Source organism: Gorilla gorilla, chromosome 8, assembly GCF_029281585.2.
Source record: "Gorilla gorilla gorilla isolate KB3781 chromosome 8, NHGRI_mGorGor1-v2.1_pri, whole genome shotgun sequence".
NCBI classification, from domain to species: Eukaryota; Metazoa; Chordata; class Mammalia; order Primates; family Hominidae; genus Gorilla; species Gorilla gorilla.
In genome coordinates, this window is record NC_073232.2 from 24471172 (window position 1) to 24497967 (window position 26796).

The 26796-nt window shown below is 41.8% G+C and overlaps 1 protein-coding gene across 1 annotated transcript in view; it reads right to left on the reverse strand.

Moving 5' to 3' along the window:
- Nucleotides 1-23278: 23278 nt before the first annotated feature.
- ITGA8 (integrin subunit alpha 8) overlaps nucleotides 23279-26796 on the reverse strand; it is a 212046-nt gene continuing 208528 nt past the window's right edge. The window contains exon 30 of the mRNA XM_004049094.5: nucleotides 23279-26569. Coding sequence (XP_004049142.4) covers nucleotides 26483-26569 — 87 coding nt within the window. The 3' untranslated portion in view covers nucleotides 23279-26482. The remainder of the gene's footprint in view (nucleotides 26570-26796) is intronic.

A 26796-nucleotide genomic window follows, 5' to 3' on the forward strand; every position in this document is an offset into this window, starting at 1 on the left:
TGAGCCACTGAGCCTGGCCTATTGGCCTATTTTTCTATTTCTACATGAGTTTTATACCATTAGGTTGGTGCAAGAGTAATTGTGGTTTTAGTGGCAAAAACCTCAATTACTTTTGCACCAACCTAGTTAAATGTGGCATGATAGTATATTTTGATATCTGGCAAGCTAGTTCTCCACAGTCTCATTTTCTCAAATGTTCTTATACCCCTGCCTTGTTACTGGGATTGAGATAAAGACTCATCCATCTGCAGGCCCAGGAGATGCTTGGGATTCTGGGGATGCTGGTGACCTGAACAGACCGAATGGCCTGGATTCATGTGTTCTTTTAGAAATCCTCAGGCTTTGGGGGATGGCCTCAGATTTGAGGAAACTCGCAGAGACCCTGGGTCTAGTGCTGGTTCCGACCTCTGGGGATCTCTGTGCAGGTCTGGACTGTTCTGTAGCAGGGAAGATTCTAGGGATTAGGTATGTCCTTTCTGAGGATTGATTGCCTTGCCTTGCTGAGGGCAAAAATAGTGGTGAGAGAGGGCCAGAGAAAGAGTGATGGGCTTTTGACTTCTGTTTCATTCTGATTTATACTCAGTACCAGCCCGCTTCCTAGAAAAGGAAAATTACTACATTCATAAAATTGGTATACCTAAGCTGTTCAATTACTCTTAAAATAAGAATGTGAGAAATGACTGATTGCAAATGTGAATGCTGGTGACTAGGACACGGTGTGAAATGTTCATTTTCAGAAGGAATGAGGCATTGTTGGTGCACACCATGAAATTCTTTGAACATTTCTAGGGCCAAGAGAAAAGGGACTTTACCCTAGTACCTTATATGGGTCTCGTTCCTACCGTTTTTTGAGGAGAGTGCACGTGAGTTCACCATGCCTTCATTCATACATTCGTGTTTCCAGCCACTGAAACCGTCTAACTATTTTAACTCAATCCAGTCCCTCTAAATACCACTCGCCAGAAACAGATCAGGAAAAACAAGAAGAAGCAAGGTTTAGATTAAGCCTCTGAGGAGGGGGAAATGGTTACATAGGTCAAATTCCACTGAGGCAAGACTTGGGCAAAATCTACAATGGTCTGCATTTTCCTACTGATCAATAGTTTTCCTTACGTAGGTTTTCTCTTTAGGCTGCAGCCATCTTTCGTTATTGTACATTTTTGTGGTGACTAGATTTAACCTATAAATAGAACTTGCATGACTTTGTTCTTCTAAGAATTAGGACCAAATCGGCCCTAAACTCAGCTTTCATAGGTGACTTCTCAAATTATGGTCAGGGTACAGTTTCTCCTTCCTTTGTTGGGAAACAACACATTTTTGCATGGTGGTGTCATCAAAATATGTAATACATGGAATTTCCCTAAAATGCTGTGATTGTGTTTAAGGACATCTTCAGGCAGCTGATTTCTGCCCTGAGTTTGCAAAATGAAACCCAGATTTCTTTCTGGATATGTAAACAGAATTACTCCCATGTAGAAGCAAGGCCAGGGCTTGTAAAAACAAGTACTTCATTAGCTTTCAATTGTGAGCCCATCCCATGGTGGGAGAGTTGGGGACCTAAAGGGCACCCTTGGAAGTCTCTACTACAATATAGCTTCTTGCAATGTGGTCTAAGGTTTCTGTGATTTGTCATCACCTAAGGGAACCAGGGTCCTGGGAGTGGGGTGGGTGTTGCTCCAGAATTCTGCATTTGTACAAGCACTCCAGGTACTGCCCATTCTGTCCACACGGAAATTGAGAACAACTATCTTATAGGGCTCTCAATATTTGTTGAGAGCCCTATTTGGCCGGATGTTCATGAAAGTTTATACAAAAATGATCTGAGGGCTGAGCGTGGTGGCTCATGCCTGTAATCTCAGCACTTTGGGAGGCTGAGGTGGGCAGATCACAAGGTCAGGAGATTGAGACCATCCTGGCCAACATGGTGAAACCCCATCTCTACTAAAATACAAAAAATTAGCTGGGCATGGTGGCACACGCCTGTAGTGCCAGCTTCTTGGGAATCCCTTGAACCCGGGAGGCACAGGTCCCAGTGAGCCAAGATCACGCCACTGCACTCCAGCCTGGTGACAGAGCAAGACTCTGTCAAAAAACAACAAAAAAATCATCTGAGACAGAAAGTTAAAAATCCTACTATTTAAAGTTGCCAGAGGGCTGGGCACGGTGGCTCATGTGTGTAATCCCAGCACTTTGGGAGGCTTAGGCGGGTGGATCACTTGAGGTTAGGAGTTCGAGACCAGCCTGGCCAATAGTGTGAAATCCCATCTCTACTAAAGATACAAAAATTAGCCAGGCGTGGTGGCAGGTGCCTGTAATCCCAGCTACTTGGGAGGGTGAGGCAGGAGAATCACTCGAATTCGGGAGGTGGAGATTTCAGTGAGCTGAGATCTTACCACTGTACTCCAGCCTGGGCAACAGAGTGGGACTTTGTCTCAAAAAAAAAAAAAAAAAAAAGTTGCCAAGAATGGGACTTTGAAGGCTTTCATTGGTTTAGAACTGTATACTATTTCTTTATATTGAATCCAAGACTCTTGAAGAACTCAAAGCTTCTTTTTGGTTATGTAGTTAGGGTTTAATTGGATATTGCAAGCTCAAATGTATTCAGAGGCTAGGCTGGCATCCTAAATAAAAGACAATTAGAAATGATGGGACCCATGAGAAAATGGAGATTGTGTGCCCCAGTAAAGGCTTCCAAATTTGAAATCGTGTGAAATACCATGGTCAAACAAAACGTATGTCTCAAAGCTGTAATGAGCAAGTAAAGCTGTGGGTTTAGGACCTTTTGCTAAGTAATTTCTGCCTCCTTCCAAACAAGACGATTCTAAGTTCTTTAATCTTTATTCATGAGCAGGCATTTTTGTTACTGTTTTTAGATCGTTCTGCCTCGTTTTTAAAGAGGTAAAGGAGGAAGGTCTGCAAAAGTTAATTTTATAGCATGAAAACTATCAGGGCTGAGAAAAGTTCTTTGTTTTCAAATGTCATTATTACTATATGTTATCAGTGTGTTTGTTTAAAAAAGGGTATTTAATTTTTTTGTTGTGAAGCTAATATATTAACACACGCCTAAAAGAATAATTGGAAAAGAAAAAGAAAAAAATAAGCAAAATGAACTCATCCTTTGGTGAACGTTTTGATGTATTTTTTCCGGTTCTTTTTTTCTATATAAAGTTTGAACATAATTTATTTTTATTTTGTTTTTTTAGAGAGGGTCTCAATCCCATCACCCAGGCTGGAATGCAATGGTGCGATCATGGTTCACTGCAGCCTTGACTTCCCAGGTTCAGGTGATCCTTCCACCTCAGCCTCCCGAGTAGCTGGAACCTCAGGTGTGTGCCGCCATGCCCAGCTAATATTTTGTATTTTTACTAGAGATGAGGCTTGCTCATGTTGCACAGGCTGGTCTTGAACTCCTGGGCTCCAGTGATCTACCCACCTTAGCTGCCCAAAGTGCTGGGATTATAGATGTGAGGCACCGTGCCTAGCCCATAACTTATTTTTCTAACTATACCTCATTCCAAAAAGGATTAAAGACTATTATTGAAGACTAAGTGATCCATTATGTTCCCGTATATTTATGCATACATGTGTACGTACATGTACGCGTATCTTTTTTTTTTTTTTTTGAGATGAAGTCTCGCTCTGTCGCCCAGGCTGCCGTGCAGTGGCACAGTCTCAGCTCACTGCAACCTCTGCTTCCTGGGTTCAAGCGATTCTCCTGCTTCAGCCTCCCGAGTAGCTGGGACTACAGGCATGCGCCACCATGCCCCTGTAATTTTTGTATTTTTTACTAGAGACGAAGTTTCACCATGTTGGCTAGGCTGGTCTTGAACTTCTGACCTCAGGCGATCCACCCGCCTCGGCCTCTGAAAGTGCTGGGATTACAGGCGTGAGCCGCCGCACCTGGCCTAGGCCTAGTTATAATAGCAATCATATTGTGTATGCTCACGACAGTGTTTGTATGCAATTTTTTTTTAAATATGTATTTCGGAGATCTTTCCATGTTGTTACTTATAACAGCCATAGTAGCCACAGCTAACATTTATTGAACACTTTGTATGTGTACAGCGCTGTTCTGAGAACTTCACGTGTACTACTTATTTAATTCTCACAACAAAGGGGGTGTTGTTAATTCTGCCTTTCAGATGACACTGAGGCACAGAGAGATTCAGGGGTTGCCAGTGACACAGATAGTAAATGGTGCAGTTGGGATTTGAGGACTGCCAGTCTGACTTCAGAGTCTATGGGCTCAAGAGTCTATGAGTTTCAGCGTCTATGAGGTTAAGAGTCTATGAGTACCATGTGTTACTGCCTCTCAGGCTTCTGAACTATTGCAGAGTGTTTATATTAAATCCAAGACTCTTGAAGAGTTTTAAGCTCCTTTTTGGTTATGGACTTAGGGTTTAATTGGGCACTGCAAGCTCAAATGCACTCAGAGGCTAGGGAGGCATCGTAAATAAAAGACAATTAGAAAGGATGGGACCCATGAGAAAATGGAGATTGTGTGTCCCAGTAAAGGCTTTCAAATTCAAAATTGTGCTAAATGCCACGGTCAAACAAAACACATCTCAAGGCTGTATTGAGCAAGCGAAGCTGTGGATGTGTGGGTGTGGAAACTTTGCTAAGTAATCCCCTCTTTAAAAACTGTACCATGTTTTAAAAAAACTATCAATACTAATTGACTTTAGGTGGTTCAAAAATCTTATTATTACAAGTAAGATGACAGAGATATCTTGGTATACATATGCCCATATTTATGTAGATTAGATATTTGGCAATGGGCTCTGCTAAGTCACCAGCTAATAGATATTTAATATTTTATTATATACTACCACAAAAGCTCTACCAATTTGTATTCCAACCCACAGTCTATGAGAGTGACTATTTCTTTGCCAATGCATGATAACATTCTTTTAATTTTTGCTAATGTAGTGAGTTAAAAAAGATGTCTCATTAAAAAATTTGCATATCCTTAATTACTAGTGAGGTTTTGTATGTTTGTTGATCATTTAAATTTTCTCTTCTGCGAATTGTCCACTAAGAATCTTTGCTGAATTTTCTATTGAGTTCTTTGTTTTTTCTTATTGATTTTGGGATTTCTTTATATATTGTGGATATAAATTCATGGTCTCTTTTAGGTAGCATTAAAAAAAATGACAGGGGGCCAAGAGTGGTGGCTCATGCCTGTAATCCCAGCTCTTTGGGAGGCTAAGGGGAGCAGATCACTTGAGGTCAGGAGTTTAAGACCAGGCTGGCCAACACGGTGAAACCCTGTCTCCAATAAAAATACAAAAATGTTGGGTGTGGTGGCTCACGCCTGTAGTACCTACTACTTGGGAGTCTGAGGCAGAAGGATGGCTTGAACCTGGGAGGCGGAGGTTGCAGCAAGCCAAGATTGAGCCACTGCACTCCAGCCCGGGCAACAGAGTGAGACTCCATTCGCCCAACCCCCCCAAAAAATGAGAGGTGGCATCGAGTATGGGTTATGAGCACAGTCCATGAAGTGAGGCTGTCTGGATTCTAATCTTGGCTGTGCCACTTACTAGCTGTGTGATCTTGGCCAAGTGACTCAATCTGTCTGTATCTCAGTTTCCCAGCCTGAAAAGTGAGAAGGATAATAATAGTGCCTACATCACCCTGTTGTAGGAGTAAATGAATAAGGACACATTAGGTTGGCATCTGGCACATAATTAGCAGCATTTGAAGCAGTTATTATTGTATTATTGATACTTGTTGTAAATATCTTCCTATCTGCTGTTTGTTTTCAACTTTGTGCTGCCTTTAGTATTAAGCAAGTTTAAGTTTAAGCATATATATATATATGCTTCAAATATATATATATATTTGAAACAGGGTCTGTCTCTGTTGCCCAGGCTACAGTGCAGTGGTATGTTCATAGCTCACCATAGCCTCCAACTTCTGGACTCAAGCAATCCTCCTGCCTCAGCCTCCTGAGTAGCTGGGATAACAAGTGTGCAGCACTATATCAGGAAATTTTTTTTTTTTTTTTTTTTTTTTTTGTAAAGATGGGTTCTTGTTATGTTGTCCAGGCTTATCTTGAGCTCCTGACCACAAACAACCCTCCTGCCTCAGCCTCCTAAAGTACTTGGGTTACAGGCCTGACACACTGCTCCTGGCTGCAAGTTTGAAATTTTTGAATAGTAAAATCCATCAATCTTTCTCTTCAAAGCTTCCGAATGTCATGTCTTTTCCAAAGGAGGCCTTCTCTGTCTTAAGTTTATTTATGAACAAATTCTTTTCATTTTACTACCTATGTTGCATTTCCCCACTGTTTAATCCATTTAGAATCCATTTTTGTGTATAGTGTGGAATAGAACTCTACCCACTCTACGAAAGAGGCACCCAATGTATGTTGTCTACCTACAGGCTGGCTGGTCCCCCTCCAGAATGTTGCCATGCCAGAGGCTTGCTTGGTCTCTGTTGGCTGGGTGGGCACTCTGCAGTGGTGGTAGCCTGGTCAGTCTTGGGGAGGAAAAGTCAATGTTGCTGAGCTGGTGAATGGCTTCCACCCCACACCCGGTTGACCATTGCACATACTCTGTTCTGTGCACCAGGCATCTGACTACGTTGGCCTGTGTTGGCCTCTGTCATCTGCTTGAGTCTGACCTATGACAGGTATTGGTGGGAGACCAGAAGACAGAATGAGAGAAAGGTCAGAGTGTTGATTCCGCTTGCTCTTTCTCTGACTGGCCACAGATTTGTCCTCTGTAAATAATCCTCCTTTTAACTCATGTCAGTCCAATCTTTTGAATGTTCTCTAAATGTCCTGCAGGGACTTTGATTCATAGAGCAATAGGAATGAAATGAATGAAAATGTGAAACGACAAGGTTTCAGTTGGAAGGAAAGCCGGCAAGCCTGACACATACCATAGAATTTGATATCAATTTAGCCAAAAATTTGTGAATAAGGAAATACTGAACGAAATCTATCATTGATGGTCACTCTAATTTTTTCACCCATTTGGGGAGGAAGTTAATTGTTTCAGCAATTGCTAGTTGTTTTGACACTCTGGAGTGTTTAGCTGAGATTTAAAGTTTGTGGCCATGTGTTAGAACATGACATGATCTCCCAGGATGAATATTTGTGTTATTTCTGTTGGGGGAGGAAGAAAGAATCTTGGAGAAGGAGGGAGTGGATGGCGCTACTGTCAACACATAATTAAAAGAAGTTTTTCAAGGTCCTGTGTTTCAGGAACCTATGATTCTAGTGTGATAACAAGAATAAAATGTGGCTTAAACTACAGAAGCTTTGGAAGAATTTTTAGTGATTGTATACAAAACCCTTTGACCCGGGTCCTAAGATTTGCCTCATGCTTTAAATTCTTTTAAAAATAGCCTCATTACAGCTGTGTGAAGGATGGCCATATTTTTATCTACCTCCTATAAATCAAGACACCATGCTGTAGACCTGGCCAAGATAAAACAGTAGAAAGGTTGAATTAGCAACTTGGAGCACCTTCTATTATGGTATATTAATTATAGGTGGATAATAGTTAAGGTGTGGAAATCCATCCTACACAATTGTGATTATCTCCTTATTTCTCATTTAACTGACTTATAAAAACTGTCCATTTCTCCCTCTAATTTGTTTTGGGCAGTTTGGTACTTCCTACTGATTCAACTACCATGAACTTAGCAGGAAGTGATTAAAATGTAAATACCGGCCAGGTGCAGTGGTTCACGTCTGTAATCCTAGCACATTGGGAGGCCGAGGCAGGTGGATCACTTGAGGTCAGGAGTTCGAGACCAGCCTGGCCAACTGGCGAAACCCCGTCTCTACTAAAAATACAAAAATTAGCTGGGCGTGGTGATGCATGCCTGTAATCCCAGCTACTCGGGAGGCTGAGGCAGGAAAATCACTTGAACCCAGGAGGCAGGGGTTGCAATGAGCCGAGATTGTGCCACTGAACTCCAGCCTGGGTGACAGAGCAAGACTCCATCTCAAAAAAACACAAAAAGCAAAAAACAAAATGTAAATACCCTTGATCATCTGCTCTGGTGGGAGGCGGGGAGCGTGGGACAGGGGCGGTGTTGTCGTTTAGGGATTTATGTGGAGAGTCATGAGACACCTGATTCTGCGCCATGGAAATCTCTTCCTGCTGGACTCTAGGCGGAAGGTGCCATTTCCCATCCATCAGGTCTTAGCGAAGGCTGTCTCCTCCTTCAGTGTCCTGATCACCTACAGGGAATGTACAGAGAATTCAGTTAGAAGAACAAAGAGCAATAGAATTTCCAAGACACAGCCAATATTTGTCAAGTCAATTAGGAGAAAAATAAAGCCTCCATAGAAATAAATAATAATGAAGTATTTAAATATTAGTTACTGGTTAGCTTATTTGTGGTTTGTTCATCCACGAAATTGTAAACTCTGTAAGAGCAGGGAACATCTTCTTTACCAGTCTATGTTTAGTTCCTAAGCAGTGCTTGGCCTATGGTAGTTACTCAATGGCTATTTATTAAATGAATGAGTGAATGAATTCACAAGAAAGGATTTAGCACAAAAGACTCTGAAAAAATGAAGGAATCCTGAGCACACGCTGTAGGGTTAGTTAGATCACCCTGAGATTACAGAAGGTAATTAATTCAGTTCATACCTTGTGGTAGGCAAAATAATAGCCTGCGAAAGATATCTGTGTAAAGGGGGAATTAAAGTTTCAGACGGAGCTAAGGTTGCTAATTAGCTGATCTTACATTAAGGAGTTTATCCTGGATTTTCCTGATAAGCCCAATGTAATCATAAAAGTCCTTTAAATTAACCAAGGGAGGCAGAAGAGGGAGTCAAAGTCAGAGGGAAATTTGAAGGTTTGCTGGCTTTGAAAATGAAGGAAGAGGCTACAAGCCAAGGAATCCGGGCAGCCCCTGGATGGTGGAAAGGCAAGGAAACAGCTGTCCTCTGGAGCTTCCAGAAGGAACCCAGTTCTGCGAACATCTTGACTATAGCCCAGTGAAACCCATTGTGGACTTCTGACCTGTAGAGCCGGGAGATAATAAATCTGTGTTGTCTTAAGTCACGACCTTTGTGGTGATTTGTTATAGCAGTAATAGTAATCCCTCTATGTAGTAGATATTTGTTAGTTTTCACCTGTCTCCTGTGAACAGTGCCTGCATTATTCTTTGGGGAACTCCCTTTTTCAGCCCTGCAGGTACTTAGTGTAAAGTCAGTTTCCTTCTTCATATTGGATGTGAGCATGTGATTCAGACGTGGCCCTTGGGAATGTTGTATTTGCCTGGTCAAAGTTGCTAGTTAAGGGTTGGTCAGATTTGTGTCCTTTAAAAGTAAAAGTGTTTTTCTCTGGGATCCTGGGGAGCAAGGCTTGTAGGCTTGAACTCTGGAGATGTGGGAACCGTCCCACCATCATGGAGAGCCTAAAACTGAAGGCAACATGTAGGAGCTCAGAGCCAAGAGAGGGCGACAGATTGGGTCTTCGGACCAAGCCGCTCTTGAATTTTACTATTACATGAGTCAATAAGTTCCTTTTTCTGCATGAGCCAGTTACTTTTGCTTTTCCAATTCTATCATCAAGTTTTAGTGAGGAGGCATAGGAAAGTGATAGAAATAACTCTATGTCTTTTATAGTTCATGTTTACGTGTACGTGTGATATACTTTGGATATTTACCCCACCCAAATCTCGTGTCAAATTGTAATCCCCCATGTTGGAGGTGGGGCCTGATGGGAGGTGATTGGATCACGGGGTGGATTTCTCATGAATGATTGAGCATTATCCTCTTGGTACTGTCCTCACAATAGTGAGTGACTTCTCACAGATCTGGCTGTTTAAAACTGTGGCCCCTCGCCTTCTTTCTCTCTTGCTCCTCCTTTCACCATGTGATGCGCCTGCTCCTCCTTCACCTTCCACCATGATTGGAAGCTTCTTGAGGTCTCCCAGAAGCAGATTCCACTATGCTTCCTGCACAGCCTGCAGAACTGTTGAGCCGATGAAACCTCTCTTCTTTATAAATTACCCAGTCTCAGGTATTTCCTTAAAGCAATGTGATAATGGACTAATACAATGTGTGTTTGTAGATATATATGTATATAATACACTGTATATATTCTCATCATAGCCATTCTCAGTTACTTTTTCATCTTTGTAAAAACCTCTGTTAAATACTTCCAACCCTAACAGCATCAGTTATAGCTCTATGGAGTCAGGTTGTCTGCTTGACATTACATGACTATTAACATCAAGACTGTATTAGAAAGACAGTACCCTGTGATGGAAGTATGCTGCAACACATCTTAATTCTGTCTTTGAATGTTCAACATTATAATCTTGCTTAGCATAATGAAACTCTTCATCATTTGAAAACATTAGCTATGAAAAGTTTTAAGTATTACCAGGAGGTCATTTTTAAAATGCAATAAATTTTTTAATGATTTGTCTTCACTAAATAATTTCACTTGATTTTCTCAATATTTAACTAATCTATTTCTTTGAAACTCACCAACTTGCATTTTGACACACCAGTGGCTTTTCTCAGTTGAGGCTTATCTCATCACTGAGTTATTCAGCATCAAAGACTAACATTTTCTCTCTGATTGTGAGTGTGGCACCCTCTTGTAGGAGACTTCATTCTAGGTTTAAGGCTGTCATTCCCTTACAAAGGCCAGACTCACCAATTCAAGCGCCCACCATGGCCAGGCAGGTAACGAGTGAAGTGGGTTGGATTGGGACTGTGGTTGATCAGAAAGCCCACGCCTGTCTAGGTCCCCTGCCACTCAGGACCAGTGCTTGTTCTTGTAGAATGTAAACTCCATTGCTGATCTTTTAGGTTTCCAGCAGAGGCCAGAAATCCACACGTTTATCTACAGCTCTGAAGCTTTACCTATAGGATTCGAATTAAAATAAAAAAATACTACGTGGGTGAAATAAATCCTAAACAAACAACAAAAGCCATGCTCATCGGCTTCACTGTGGCCCCAGGCCACCAGTTTGTCCTTCCAGAATACATCGACTCATCCGTGCAGCCACAGATGTTGCGAGTCTCGCTTTGATCATTTGTCTAATTGTGTTTATTGCACTCTGGCTTCATTTTCAGGTGTGTTGGGACATTATTAATCCTGACATGCTCAAAACATTGGTGAGGAAAGGCATGCATTTATGATGCAAGAATATTCTCGAGAAAAAGAAAACTGCAAGAAAATGCTGAGAAAAGGACCAAAGTTGCGCACACATACTGGATGAATCATTAGGGAGCTGGCATGATTCTGAAGGAGAAAGAGAATCCTACAATGTGTGACAAGTTCATGCCCTTGCAATCTACAAAATTAGCAAGAAAAGAAGAAAAGTGATTGAGAAAATTAAAATTAAAGAGTGCTTGACTAGAAGATTTAGTCTGAAAAATAGATGCCTAGTAACCTAACATTAATTCGGAAGGCTAGCAATTTGTTGAAGAACTTAAAGATTATTAATACCTTGAAAGTCCTGCCGATATAATTTTTATGGCAACCCATGGTCATGTCCATTGGATCAAGGTCTATTTTGGTGATGAGGTAGAAAATTATTGGAGCTATTAAGGAGTTTTCTGTGATCTTTGTGGATGTCACCAATGAAGAGATTTATTTGCCTCAGCAGATTTTCAATATTGATGAAGCTTTTTTAAAATTGTGGTAAAAAATATATAACATTTACCATTTTAATCATGTTTAACTGCACAGTTCAATGGCATTAAGTACACTGGCATTGCTGGGCAACCATCATCACCATCCACCTCCAGAAATTTTTCATCATCCTCAACTGAAACTCCGCACGTACTGAACGCTAACTTCCTATTCTCCCTCTCCCAGCCCCTGGTAACTACCACTTTCTTTTTCTGTCTCTATGAATTTGACCACTCTAGGTATTTCATATAAGTGGAATCATACACTATTAGACTTATTGAAGATATTTGTGGCTGGGCACAGTGGCTCATGCCTGTAATCCCAGCACTTTGGGAGGCTGAGATGGGCAGATCATTTGAGGTCAGGAGTTCGAGACCAGCCTGGCCAACATGCTGAAACACCGTCTGTAGTAAAAATGGAAAAGTTAGCCGGGTGTGGTGGTGGATGTCTGTAGTTCCAGCTACTCAAGAGGCTGAGACAGGAGGATTGCTTGAGCCTGAGAGGCAGAGGTTGCAGTGAGCAGAGATCTCGCCACTGCACTCCAGCCTGGGCGACAGAGCGAGACTCTGTTTCAAAAAAAAGTAGAAGATGTTCTTTTTTACAAAAATATTTATTCAGTTAACAGATATTTGTTGAACTCCTTAGTATGTGCAAAATAATGATTTACTTGCTGAGGAAACTGTGGTGAAAACAATAGGCATGGTCCTTGCTGTTGGGGTAAGGGTCGAAACAAACATAAAGTGAATAAGATAATTTCATAGTATACTTTGAATATGTAAAATCTAAAATGCTGGCCAGGTGCAGTGGCTTACACCTATAATCCCAGCCGAGGCCAAGGCAGGTGGATCACCTGAGGTCAGGAGTTCAAGACCAGCCTGGCCAACGTGGTGAAATCCGTCTCTACTGAAAATACAAAAATTAGACAGGCATGGTGGTGGGTGCCTGTAATCCCAGCTACTTGGGAGGCTGAGGCAGGAGAATCACTTGAACCCGTAAGGTAGAGGTTGCAGTGAGCCGAGACTATGCCACCGCACTCCAGCCTGGGCAACAGAGCAAGACTCTGTCAAAAAAAAAAAAATGTGAAATGCCTATTAGGTGTCCAAGTGCAGATGTTGAGGGGACAGTGGGGTGACAGATGTACCTACCGTGGCATGACTGGAGGTAGAGAATTGGAGTCATTGTCATCGAGATGGTATCTAAGTCCACGGACCTGTGGTGGTAATGCAGACAGAGTGTAAACATATTCCATGAGAGAGCCTAGGATGGAGCATGACAGAGCCTCACATTTGGAAACCGACCAGTGGAGAAGGAGAGCAACAAAGAGACCCAGGCAGAACAGTGAGCAGAAGGTGAATGTGCTGATGTAAAAGCCAAGAGATGAGACTATTTCCAGAACGACCGAATGGCCGGCTGAGCTGAATCCTGTGTGGAACTGGGGAAGAGGCAAAACAGATAGCCATTGGCTTCTTGGAGTCTAACTTATTACCTTTAGAAATTAAAAAAAAAATTTTTAATAGAGATGGGGGTCTTGCTATGTTGCCCAGGCTGGTCTCGAACTCATGGGCTCAAGTCATCCTCCCACCTCAGCCTCCCTAAGTGCTGGGATTACAGGCAATCCTAACTTATTTCTAAATAAAAGACTGTCCCTAAACAATCTTTGGTCAAGCCTAAAAAAGAGTTTAAAACATTTTAGCATTTTTTTTTTCTCTGAGGCAACTTGGGGCAGTGATTTGCATAGCAGGTCATGTTTTAGCATAGACAAAATACTATTTTATACTCTGATGGGAATTTAATACTATTTTATACTCTGATGGGAGTATTAAATCAAAATGATTTTATGTGCCAGAAGTATTATTTATCATTAATCAAATGGTGCAGGTAGACAGATGAGAGAGAAAGAATGACAAATTCTGATGATTTTAATAAAGGCACAGAGGCTGGGGGATGATAGTCGCTGGCAACATTCAAGGCTGTTAGTCACCGTCTCTTTATGACATCAGCCTGGATTATCAGAGCAGACACCACAGGAGAATGATATATGAAGACTTACATTTTCAAACCCTTTAAAAGATATTCTCCACGAAATCTCATCAAAAGCTCTGTGTGTACCCGGTAACTGCTATACAAGATTTAGGGTTTCCTTAAGATCTCCCAATTTTAGTTAACAGGATCTTCCTGGTCAATAATTTAGGGCAAAAGTGGTTTAACAGCCTAAATAAACTGTCGAATTTCCTCTCTGAACACACAGTGTTTTCCTTCTGTCTCAATAAAACCCACAACCGTTAGAAAACATGCCCATTTCCAAGCGAAAGCAAAATGGTCACACGAGGGAAATCACCGCATGACATCTTCTCAGCTGCTTTTGCGGCCACACAACTTAACTCTCTCCAGATGTAACCCTTCATTCCTCCCACCTCCTCATAATTTTTGTCTTGAGTGAAACTATTAAAGGAGGTTTTTTTTTTTTCTTATGTGAACTCAAAAGTGGGAGAGACTGAATTGCAAGTTCAGTGCTAAGTACTTGATAGAGTGGGCTTTATCTCCTGACCCTGAGATGAACATATAAGAGTAATGGTATTATGACGAAAAAAATACCTAACAGAGATGGGTCAGAAAGACCAGATTTAAAAAATCATCATAACTCATGTGGAGTCTACAGGCTGCCAGGGGATCAGCTGATCTATACTGGACTTGGGAGGAGGTGGCTCTGCTCCTTGTACCTCTAACTTTTATTCTCCTCCTAGGACAAGCAGCATAGCCCTGGCGTATCCTTCTCATGCTGACAGTAGAGGTGAAGGAGACCAGGTTTCATCGTGCATGTGCTTTTTCCAACATATTTGCTTTCCATTTGCTAATATCCCACTGGCCAGAGCATGCCATGTAGCTGAACTCAGAAGCAAGGGTCAGGGAAAGCTAGTTGGCCTTTTGATGGGAGGAACAGCAAAGCCATGTGGCCAAGGGCTTAGATAAAGGGGAAAGTGAAGGATTGGGGCTGCTAATACAGCCTACCATTTAGGGGTATATCCAGTTCTCCTAAATGAGATCGTTGAAAGGCATTGCAACACACGAGGAAAAAAGTTCTAACCTTCATGCTACATATGACTTCCCCAGTGTCCACAGGTTGAAGCTCTTTGCAGGGATTTCTCTTCTTCATGGCTCCCCTGTCCTTGACTCTGTCCCTGTATAAACCTGCCTTTTTTCAGTCTCCATGCTGTAACTTTCATCTGCATTGAGGGAAACTCCCTCCTCTCTCACCAGACCTCTCCTTAGAGTCAGTCCATTCCTCTCCAAAGCTCTACACTTCCTCACACCTGAGCATTTAGGCTGGTAGAATGTTCCTTAGGATGCTTGATGGTACGTTTTGACTTCCCATGTGACATCTTTGAGATTTTTCCATGAGCATGCATCACAAACTTTCTTCTTTCTCCACATACATATTATCTCTCTCACACTCTCTGTCTCTCTCACATACACACACACACACACACACACACACCCTTCACACATATTCCTCTAAAGTCCTAAGGATAAATATTAATTCTTAAGACAGTCAGGTCTTCATAAAGAGAAAGAAGAATATTGTCTGTATTTCCCTCTCTTTCTGTCCAACCATAATGAAATGCTGTCGGTCCCAAGATGGCTTCACATCCCACAACAGGCAAAACCACACCATCACCTTTCTTTCTCTGACCCAGTATTCAAGCCAGAAACGATGATTATCTTTTCCCTCTCTCCACCCTACAGGGGAGTTAGAAGAAATTCATTCTTCTAATTCTACACACAGCATCTTGATTCAGAACAAATGTATAACGTTTCAACATCACATAACCTGAATTACATATGAACAGAGATTGCTGTTGATGCAAATTAACAGACCTCCTAGGTTAAGGACTAAATTTGAATTCTATTTGTCTGGGTTAATCCTTAATAGTTTCTAGTTTAAAGAAGACTAAAAAAACTATTAGATTTAATCCCCTAAGTAAGGAGATCTTTAGACAGCAATTGTTTGGGGCCATTGCATCCCAGTTAGTTATATGAGGTTGTAGTTTCCTAAAATGAAACAGAGAAAGGCAAGATTTTTTGATTTGACAAATGAAGTTTTTTCTGCCATTTAGGCTTCTAAGAAGTAGCTTTTTGGTGTAAGGAAAATGATTTTAAATACACTGTTCTAAAATTCTGAAATCCCATGGCCTTGGGAGTCAGTTCCAACCTTAGCAGATGACCTAAAGAACCAGTTTCTCTGTGGAGTTATGTTGAAAATTAAATAGCATAGGTATTAGCCTGTTCTCACGCTGCTAATAAAGACATATCCAAGACTGGGTAATTTATAAAGGAAAGAGGTTTAATTGACTCACAGACATGGCTGGGGAGGCCTCACAATCATGGCAGAAGGTGAATGAGGAGCAAAGTCACGTATTACACATGGTGGCAGGCAAAGAGAGCATGTGCTAGGGAACTCCCCTTTATAAAACCTTCAGATCTCATGAAACTTACTTGCTATCATGAGAACAACAGGGGAAAGACCTGCCTCCCACTGGGTCCCTCCCACGATACATGGAAATTATGGGAGCTACAGTGCAAGATCAGATCTGGGTGCGGACACAGCCAAACCATATCAGCATATATCAAAATTTTTAGGTGTCGGAGAATGTTGAGAATGTTTAATCATGTGCATGACTCTAAATAGAATTTTGAAAATAGAGGGGGACAAAATGTCTGTGGTTCTCACTCCCAACTCTTTGTAAACTAAAGGAAGGATTCAGCTTTGTACTTTTGTATCTAGGAGCCCTTCGCAGATCTTAGCTCCTTTTATTCTCTGATTTTGGGAGAATTTAAAAGGGATCATCGAGGTCATGGCAAACCATTTCAACCTCATTATTTTAAACGGTTCTTCCCCTGCTTTCAACATGAGTCTAGTGGGAATTCTCCATATTTGTTACCTGTGGCAGCTTGTAGGATCCTGGTCTCTGGAATTAGGCAGACCTAGATTTGAATGTCAGTTCTGCCATTTGCTATGGGGCAAACCATCAGAAGAAGCTACATATTCTGTCTAGCCTGCGATTCATCAGCAAAACAGGGATCAATTCCATATTGGCAAAAATTCTTTTCTTGGACAAACTTTTGTCAGGCTCCTCTGAGCCCTCTCCTTGACCAGAGCCAAACCTGGGCTTTCATCTTTGTCCTTGGAGTATCCCATTTTAGCAAGAATCCTAAGTTCATTTGGAAAGAGCTCCCATCCTTTACATCTGACCAAATTCCTCCCCTGTCACCATGCCCCAGGTGATGTCTGATTACCTTTTTCTGCCTCAGCCTTAGCCGGAATCACCCCTGACCCTGATGTTTCCTCCTTGTGATTTTCCGTCCACCAACCCCCACCCTACTCTTTGTCTATAATCCCCACTTTTCCTTGCTGTATTCAAAGTTGAGCCCAATCTTTTTACCTATTGCAAAACCCCATTGCCATGGCCCCTACACCCACGGTGATGGTCCTGAATAAAATCTGCCTTACCATCTTAATAAGTGTCAGAATAAATTTTTCTTGGGCAGTATCTGTCTTGTATGGTTGTGTTAAGGATTAAATGGAAGATGCACATAAACTACTTAGTGGAGGGCTTCATACAGAGTGGATGCCTAATGCATTTTCATTCTTCCACTTTTTTTTTTTTTTTTTTTTTTGAGATGGAGTCTTGCTCTGTCGCTGAGGCTGGAGTACAGTGGCGCAATCTCTGCTCACTGCAAGCTTGCCTGCCGGGTTCACGCCATTCTCCTGTCTCAGCCTCCTGAGTAGCTGGGACTACAGGTGCCCGCCACCACACCTGGCTAATTTTTTTTTGTATTTTGAGTAGAGACAGGGTTTCACCGTATTAGCCAGGATGGTTTTGATCTCCTGACCTTGTGATCCACTCGCCTCGGCCTCCCAAAGTGCTGGGATTACAGGTGTGAGCCACCGCGCCTGGCCACATTTTCATTCTTATTGCTATTAATGTTGCTTTTATGATGCCATTCTCAACTCCTTCCTACTTTACTTCTTCCTCAGAACAGTCCGTCAGAGACCTGGAGTCAGTGTTTCCCCCAGACATTCTCCTCTTCAGGTTAATCAACCCCAGGTGACTCAGCTATTCCCTGCGTGGTGTGGTTGAGGCATCTCCTATTTTTGTTGTTTCTCTCTCAATGATGAAATGCAGCCAGTATCACTGATGCCTGGGGCTCACGGGCCCAGACAGACTCCTTAACCTGAGTGTGGGGTGAGAGGCCACTGACCAAAGGGAAATATTCAGTGCCCTCTACCTGGAGCTGGAGCCACTCCTTACATATAAATCAATGGAAATTCCCCAATCAATACTGGGAAAAAAGGCAGTGGAAAGAGCAGATAGGTGGGGTGGAAGCAAGAGAAAAGGGTAGCTTAGGGGACCTGCAAGCCAATTGCCCAAGCTGTGAGACCATGGCGATGTCTGTGGCCAGGCACAGTTCACTCTCACCAGTGGCACCAAGGGCCCTGCCTACTTATGCTTGGTAAATTCACTTCTACCACAAGTGTGTGGCCCAGTGCCACATACAAATATATGCCCAGAGAATGTTCATTATCTTTATTTTCTTTATTCTGTCACCCACTGTGGCAACTGTTTTTTCCACCACTGGGTCACTGTAGATTTAAACAATGTCTTCTCTGTGTTAATAGTGGGCTAGGGACCAAGCCCTACAGCCCAAATACAGGGACTTCCTCTCTGCTTCCCACTAACTCAGTGACCAGCACCCTTTGGGTTATAACCAGCGAGGAATCTACTCACATATACCATAAAACTCATATTTATGCCTATTGCCCGTGAGAATAAAATGATTATTTCAAGGGACAAGAGAAATGGAGAAAGAGAATATGGCTGCTGGTAGTAGGAAATTGCAAAGCAAGACAAAGCAGATGAGTAAATTATATGAAAAATGCAATCGCCTTAATCTTGTAATATGTGCATACAGGCAGTAAGTGAAGGGAAAACATAAATATGTATAAATCTATTATGCACTCAGCAAACACAAGCATATTACCTGGGTGAGTAGAAATCAAAAGACTGATGTAAAGATATCCTCTTTAAAATCTTCATCCTATCCTTAATTCACATACTTAGGAATTTTATTTTTATTGTTAGACACAGGGTCTTGCTCTTGCCCAGGCTGGAGGGCAGTGGTGCAATCATAGCTCACTGCAGCCTTGAACTCCTGGGCTCAGGTGATCCTCCCAGCTCAGTCTCCCAAAGTTCTGGGATTATAGGCAGGAATCGCCATGTCCAACCTAGAATATACGCTTTTAGGGGGATGTTATGAGTTGAATTGTGTCCCCTGCAAAAGATATGTTGAAGTCCTACCTTCTGGTATCTCAGAATGGGACCTCATTTGGAAAGAGGGTCTTTATAGAAGTAATCAAGTTGAAATGAGAAAATTTAGGGCTGACCATAATTTAATATGATTTATATGTCCTTATAAAATGGGGAAACATGGATCCAGGTCCTCACAGAGGGAAGATGACGTGAGGACACATGGGAACACGATGTGATGAGGGAGTATCCATGTACTGCGTTTACAAGCCAAGGAACACCTGAGACTCCCAGAAGCTGGGAGAGACGCCTGGAAACAGATGCTTCTCTAGTGCCTTCAGAGAGAACACAGCTCCCCCAGTACCTTGATTTTGGGCTTCTGGTGTCCAGAACTGTGAGACAATACATTTCTGTTGTTTCAAGCCATCCAGTTTGTGGAACTTGGAGCCCTAGAAAACTAATACGGAAGAAAACTATGGAGTTTTGAAAAATTAAAAACCCTTATGGAAATAAAAATTATAGTTATACATGTACCTTTCAATCAATGAAGTGAATGAAAGTGGAAATACAAAACTTTAAATCCAGGAAAGTCCACTGTTACTGCTTAAAAATCAATCCCACCCAAAGATTGGCTAGCAGAACAATTTACTAATGACTTAGTTGTTTCTACAACACAATCCACAATCAAAGTAAGTCACAGCACAGAAAGATAAGGAGCCATTTCTACTGTGTCATATCATGGCACCAGTAGAAGTTAAATCCGGTCGGGCACAGTGTCTCACGCCTGTAATCCCAGCACTTTGGGAGGTCGAGGTGTGTGGATCATCTGAGGTCTGGAGTTCGAGACCAGCCTAGCTAACATGGTGAAACCCCATCTCTTCTAAAAATAAAATAATTAGCCGGGTATGTTTGTGCATGCCTGTAATCCCAGCTACTAAGGGGGCTGAGGAAGGAGAATTGCTTGAATCCACGAGGCGGAGGTTGCAGTGAGCCGAGATCATGCGAGCCACTACATTCCAGCCTGGGTGACAGAGCAAGGCTCCGTCTCAAAAAAAAAAAAAGTTAAATCCAAGACTTTTTATTGTCAGGAAGTCCTGGTGTCAGGCTACATTTCTTTATGGATTTTGGCCCATAATCACAAATAATGGATAACTTGCTCATAAGTAATTCCAAAGGTAGATGATATTTGGGGGGTCAGGAGAGTTTAAAATGGCAAGCAGAGTTACACCTAATACACGCTGGCCATCCTGAATGTGCCATTGACTTATGTGTCACCGGGGCATTTATCGTTTTACTTGGCTCCCAAAATGAGCCTAAAGTTTCAATGCTTTAAATTTCTCATGCTAAAGAAATCAACATTTTAATGTAATCAGAGTTCTGGAGTAGAAAATCTGCTATATTTGGGAAAAAGAACATTAGACCCTAGGGAGGTACTGTCTTAGCATTTATGGACATCAACCAAAGGTTTTCATGCTCTAGATCTTTCTGTGGGCACCAGAATGAATGCTCTTTCCTCTACAGGTAACCTGTGAGGATGGTGCAACTTTTTCAGAGGAAGTGTGCAATCCACAAGAGAATTCTACCTTGTTAGAATTCTGCAAGGTCCATTTCATCCAGTCTAGGAACCCAAATCTCAACTCAACATTTAGGAAGTATTGCCACAGTTAAGCGTCTACATATAAAATGATGGGAAGTGGCAAAGAGATTAACAGAATTCATTGAGAAGACTGAGCTCCCACCTCATTTGTCCAGCTACAGAGCATTTGACTATGATGAAAGACCTCATAGAAGTTCCTCTTCTTTTTTGCGATGAGTATGTACAGGCTTTAATCAGTGGGACTGGCCAAGATGGAGCCTTTTAGTGTATGTCTCAGGCAGGTCTTGCCCCACACAGGCTGGTTTATACTGGATTGAGTGCTTTGCTCTTCTGCATCAGGCCAGCCAGGCGTGGTGGCTCACGCCTGTAATCCCAGCACTTTGGGAGGCCAAGGTGGGTGGATCACTTGAGGCCAGGGGTTTGACACCAGCCAGGCCAACATGGTGAAACCCTGTCTCTGCTAAAAATACAAAAAATTAGTTGGGCATGGTGGCATGTGCCTGTAGTCCCAGCTACTCTGGAGGCTGATACATGAGAATTGCTTGAACCTGGGAGGCAGAGGTTGCAGTGAACCGAGAGTGGAGTGATCCTAGCTCACTGCAACCTCAAACTCACAGGCTCAAGCAATCTTCCTACCTGAGCCTCCTGAGTAGCTGGGACTACAGGTATGCACCACCACACTAGGCTAATTTTAAATGTTTTTTTCTGGTAGAGATGGGGGCTCACCATTTTGCCCAGGCTGCTCTCAAACTCATGGCCTCAAGCATTCCTCCCACCTCAGTCTCCCAAAGTGTTGGGATTACAGGATTACAGCCACTGTGCCTGGCCAGGTGTTGGTTTTGAAGTGTGAGTGGTATGTAATACAAAGTGAAGGATTCATCCTATTACTTGCTGTGGGGTACAGGGTAAACACCCAGATAAGTTGTTCTCACTGGGATTCATGAATGCCAGAGAAGTGGCAAGTATTTAAATATATTATGGGTTATGAGCAATAAATTGGTTTATATTGAGTGGCTGATAAATACTAGAACTCAAAATTAAATGTGTACATTAAATTTACTAAATTCTAATAAAATATAAATTAATATAAGGTAACATTTGAAAACAATTACCAAACTATTTAAACCATGCTGAAATAATTGGGAAGGAAATGGTACACTTAGGTTAATGCAAACTAACTTAGTCCTTTTAAGAGCAACATGTCATCGAGAGCTGCAAAACTCTTCATATACTTTGACCAAGCAATCTCATTCTTGAGAAATTCATTCATTGGAATAAACAAAAAAGAAACCCTAAGTATGTAAGTATGAAAGTATTCAATTTAATGCCATTCTTCTTCTTCTTTTTTTTTTTTTTTTTGAGGCCGTCTCACACTGTCACCCAGGCTGGGGTGCAGTGGGGCTCACTGCAACCTCAACCTCTTGGGCTCAAGCTATCCTCCCACCTCAGCCTCCTGAGTAGCTGGAATTATAGGCACGCAACACCACGCCCTGCTAATGTTTTGTATTTTTTGTAGAGACTGGGTTTTGGCATGTTCCCCAGGCTGCTCTCAAACTTCTGGACTCAAGCAGTCTGCCCGCCTCGGCCTCCCACCGTGGTGGGATTAAGGCCAGAGCCACTGTGCTGGACTTGTAATGCTGTTCTTAATATAAGAAGCTGTGAACAGCTATTCCCAATAAGAGGGGGATGGTTAAATGAACCATGGTTCACTAACTGAATAGAACATTTACTATTACAATCGCATTGTATCAACATTGTAAATAGGAGGATGCGCACACATTTGTCTGTAGCTGGTGCTTAGTAATGAAAGGGAATGACAAAAGTACATGTTCATATGATTATGACTATGCGTGTATATATACTCACGCATTCATTCTAGCAATTGTTTTGATCACTGATTATATAACAGGTGTTGGCCAGGTATATGAAACATACTGAGGAAATGATGTGGTTTCTGCTTTCATTTGAGGGGTCACTCAGCCGGAAGGTGGCCGTGGGAAGAAATGGAAAAGTACGGAAATTCACAAAACGCTAATGGAGTACAGTTAGGCAAAGATGAAGGGAAGGCTTTGTAAAGGAGCTAACATGTATCTACAGTGGAGAAATCACTTGTATAAGAGTGGAGGTACTAGAAGGTACTTAAAAATTCTTAATGTCTTTATTGAGACGTAATTCTCATACCTTAAACGTGCTCATTTAAAATATACACTTTAATAATTTTTACTATACTCACGGAGTTGTGTTGTTTTGTTTTGTTTTGTTGTTTTGAGACGGAGTCTCACTCTGTTGCCCAGGCTGGAGTGCAGTGGTATGATCTCGGCTCATTGCAACCTCCACCTCCTGGGTTCTAGCAATTCTCCTGCCTCAGCCTCCTGAGTAGCTGGGATTACAGATGTGCACTACCGTGCTCGGCTAATTTTTGTATTTTTAGTAGAGACGGGGTTTCACCATGGTCAGGCTGGTCTCGAACTCCTGACCTCATGATTCGCTGCCTCGGCCTCCCAAAGTGCTGGGAATACAGGTGTGAGCCACCGTGCCCGGCCACTCACGGAGTTTAATACAAACATCACTGAAATCTAAGTAGAACATTTTCATCCTCCCAGGGAGCTTTGCATTTTTGCTCTATTAAATTTCTCCCGATGTTAAATGTTTTTCTAATAAGGAATTAAGATGTAGAGACAGAAACCTCTGATATCTGCCCACAATAGGGAAACTTATGTCTCATGTGAAATAAACCGAAAGTACGCCATCAAGTCTTTCAGTTTTAATTTTATTAGTGACAAGGTAAATAGGTACATGAAAATCTTCACAGATATCTACGCACGTATTTAAATAAAACAAGAGTTGAGTTCTAAGAATGCAGTTTCAGGGGTGACTAGTACATATTATTTTTTTATTTACTGCATAAAAATCTCCAAGTTTATAAAACTTAATTTGCCCCATTATTGTGTCTTAAAACCCAGCTGCAAGAATTTAAAAAGGGAATTCTTTGAAGAGAAATACAGATAGACCCTCAGAGGAGCACAGCACATTATGAATTATGAAGGCAATCGGCAATGCTCTAACTAGAAGCAGATACGCTCAGTGTGTTCTCTGTCGTCAATATGTTCTCTGGGCAGAACTGATTGCTGGAAGGTTTGCCTGACCTCAGTTTCCTCCCTTTCTCCATTTGCTTCCATATTCTTTTTTTATTTTTTATTTTATTTATTTTTTTGTTGAGACAGAGTTTCCCTCTGTCACCCAGGCTGGAGTGCAGTGGCACGATCTCAGCTCACTGCAACCTCCGCCTCCTGGGTTCAAGCGATTCTCTCTCTGCCTCAGCCTCCTAGGTAGCTGGGATTACAGGAGACTGCCACCATGCCTGGCTAATTTTTGTATTTTTAGTAGAGATGGGGTTTTGCCATGTTGGCCAGGCTGGTCTTGAACTCCTGAACTCAGGTGATCTGCCCGTCTCGGCCTCCCAAAGTGTTGGGATTACAGTCACGAGCCACCGCACCCAGCCTTTGCTTCCATATTCTAAAGGGCAGAGGGCCACTACGTGCATGCGCATGTGTACAACGGCCTTCTGCAATTCCCATAGGTAGCAGTGCCTGTGGGCAGGTGGAAGGTGCCCGTCCCTCTAGGAAGGGGCCATCTTGGCTGAGACTCTGGGATGGTGCAGTTCACTTTGGAGCCCTCATGCCTTGCTTCATTCTGGGTCTCAGTCTTCCTCCTGGCATCTCTAGTTCCTTCCAGGTATCTGCATAAACTATCTCAACAGGGGTCTTTGTTTATGTAACCCTAAGAGTTCTCAGTTCCTTCACAAATGTTGGCTTAAAGACAAGGGGTGCATTTTTTCAGGGACCTTTTAGGACCCCAAATCCCGAGGAGCTAATCTCTGTTGGTCACAGATCAGCCAGGATCACCAGATTCAGGGCATTACCTGCGGTCAGAGAGAGCTGTCTGGCATCACTCACATCACATCCTGTAGATGGCCACCTACTGGTAAAACCAGCTCTACCTGGAAGACTAACATCAAAGACCCCCAGAGGCTGGTGTGGACACCCCTTAATTCTTTGAGGCAACTTCAGTGCTCATCCATAGTCAGCCACACAAACCAGCCTTGAGCTCCTGACCGACCCGAAACTGCTACCAGGACAGTATTCAATTCACAGGCAGGAAGAACATGAACTGCACCAGCGTGCTCGTCCATGTGCCTTTCATTTGCTCCTCAATGAAGTTCCGCAGCTGTAGCCAAATGGCTCCTCTCCAGCTTATGGCATGACATAAAATTTAGTGTCTGTGAGCTTGGCTCATCTTTCAAATAAAGCATGATTGTTGAAATCAGGACACAAAGTTTTCCAACAGCTTTGTAAACTTAAGGATTTGGGTCAGCTTGTTCTGTCATACTTAACATTTAGGAAATTAATTAAAAAAAAAAACGCCAGTGTAAACATGCTTCAGATACATAGGTCTATAAAATATTGCACATAAAAATTTGTTCAATATTTCTTCATAGTAATTTTTCATTATTAAAAAAGGATACAAAATTGTGCAGACTACCTATAAATTTGGCTGGTCAATTTTACTTCAAAAATGATAATATTACACGATTATGAATTATTTACAAGAGTTTTAAACATAAAAAATTTGTGATGGTTAAATTCAAGATGATGGGAAAATAGCTTAAATAAAGGATTATTCTCCAAAGTTACATATTATAAAGATTAGCAGTAAAAATAAGTAATAAAGTTGGAATAAGCAATTTTAAATAAAAATCTTTAGGAATCAGTTTTCCCAGTTTGGCTCATGCCTGTATAATTTTATGTTTTTGTCTAAGTTATATTCAACATGTTTTCTCTGTGTATACAAGTACAAGGCATAGCAGGAAAAACAGGTATTTAATCCCAAGCTAAATATCTATAAGAAGTGTTGCTTCTTATAGATATTAAAAATAATGTTTACCCATAATGTTAAATTGCTTTTGAATTAATGAACTCTAGACATTTTACCATGACTTTTAAACACTCCAAAGGTAGAGAGTACCTCGAAATTCATGTATTAACTAAGTCAATGGAAAGATATACAAGGAAATATAAATGCAACATCTTGCAAAGCTAAATTAAGCAGATGTGAGTCCCTGGATAATGTGAGTGAAAGGAATTTCAGATGGAAGGCAGCAAGGTATTAAATAGAACTGATTCCTAATGTCAATCTTCCTTTCCTTAGCACTGTCTAAATTCTGAAGAAGCTCTGCTAAATGAGTTATCTGCACACAGTGGTTCTTAGGAGGAAACTGAGTGAGTGATTTTGAAAACTAGCTAACCAAATCTTAATTTCCAAATTCTCTAGATGACAGATTCTCAACCTAGAGACATGGAAAATAAATAAATAAACTCTCACCCTCACTCACAAGATTATTTTTGTCCTTTCAAAAGTACTTTCACAGTACCAACAACATATTGCTTGTCTCCCTGAGCCATAATGTCCTTAGAAATGTTTCTTTTCCATAGGGAGGTGTCAAATGTTCCGTTGGATACAGTAGTGTTGGACGGTGTGGTCTTAGTTCTAAGTTCTATAGTAAATCAGTCATTTCACCTTAGTTCACCTTGTAAATTCTATAGTGATTCAGACATTTCATCTCTGCAACTTATGCTGGATTGATCTGGACTGCAACTTACGTTCCCATACCCATTTCAAAGTGTCTGCCAAGTACAGAACGATTAAAGCAAAAGAAAATCTTCCACAATTGCTGATGGCTTCTCCAGCTTTGGTGTTTCCTTTTCCAACAGGGCTCACTGGGCACCCATGACAATTTCTCCAAAGTGTGGTGTAGATGAGGTGATGTTTCCAGGGTCCCCTCCATTTCCTGGGTCACTGTCAGGTATCAGAAAGCTTTGATTTTTAACCCTCATGTTCTTTCTTTTTCTTTGAACAGGACCAGTGTTTGAGGTCTTTGGTCTTCTTTTTTTTTCTTGTCATGCCTCAGGGGTCTTGTCATTTGTCAGCTGTTCCCTGTCGGTCATGTCCTCCTGAGGAGGTCTGGCTCTGTCAAAGAATCCACACTATAAAGGGAAAGACGGGCTATAAAATCACGTCATTCTGGGAAGCTGTGAAACCCCTCATTCAAAGAATTTTCACTTTATGTATTTTTTTTTTTTTAAACTGAGTCTCGCTCTCTATCCCCCAGGCTGGAGTACAGTGGCATGATCTTGGCTCACTGCAACCTCCGCCTCCTGGTTCAAGCGATTCTCCTGCCTCAGCCTCCGGAGTAGCTGGGATTACAGGCCTG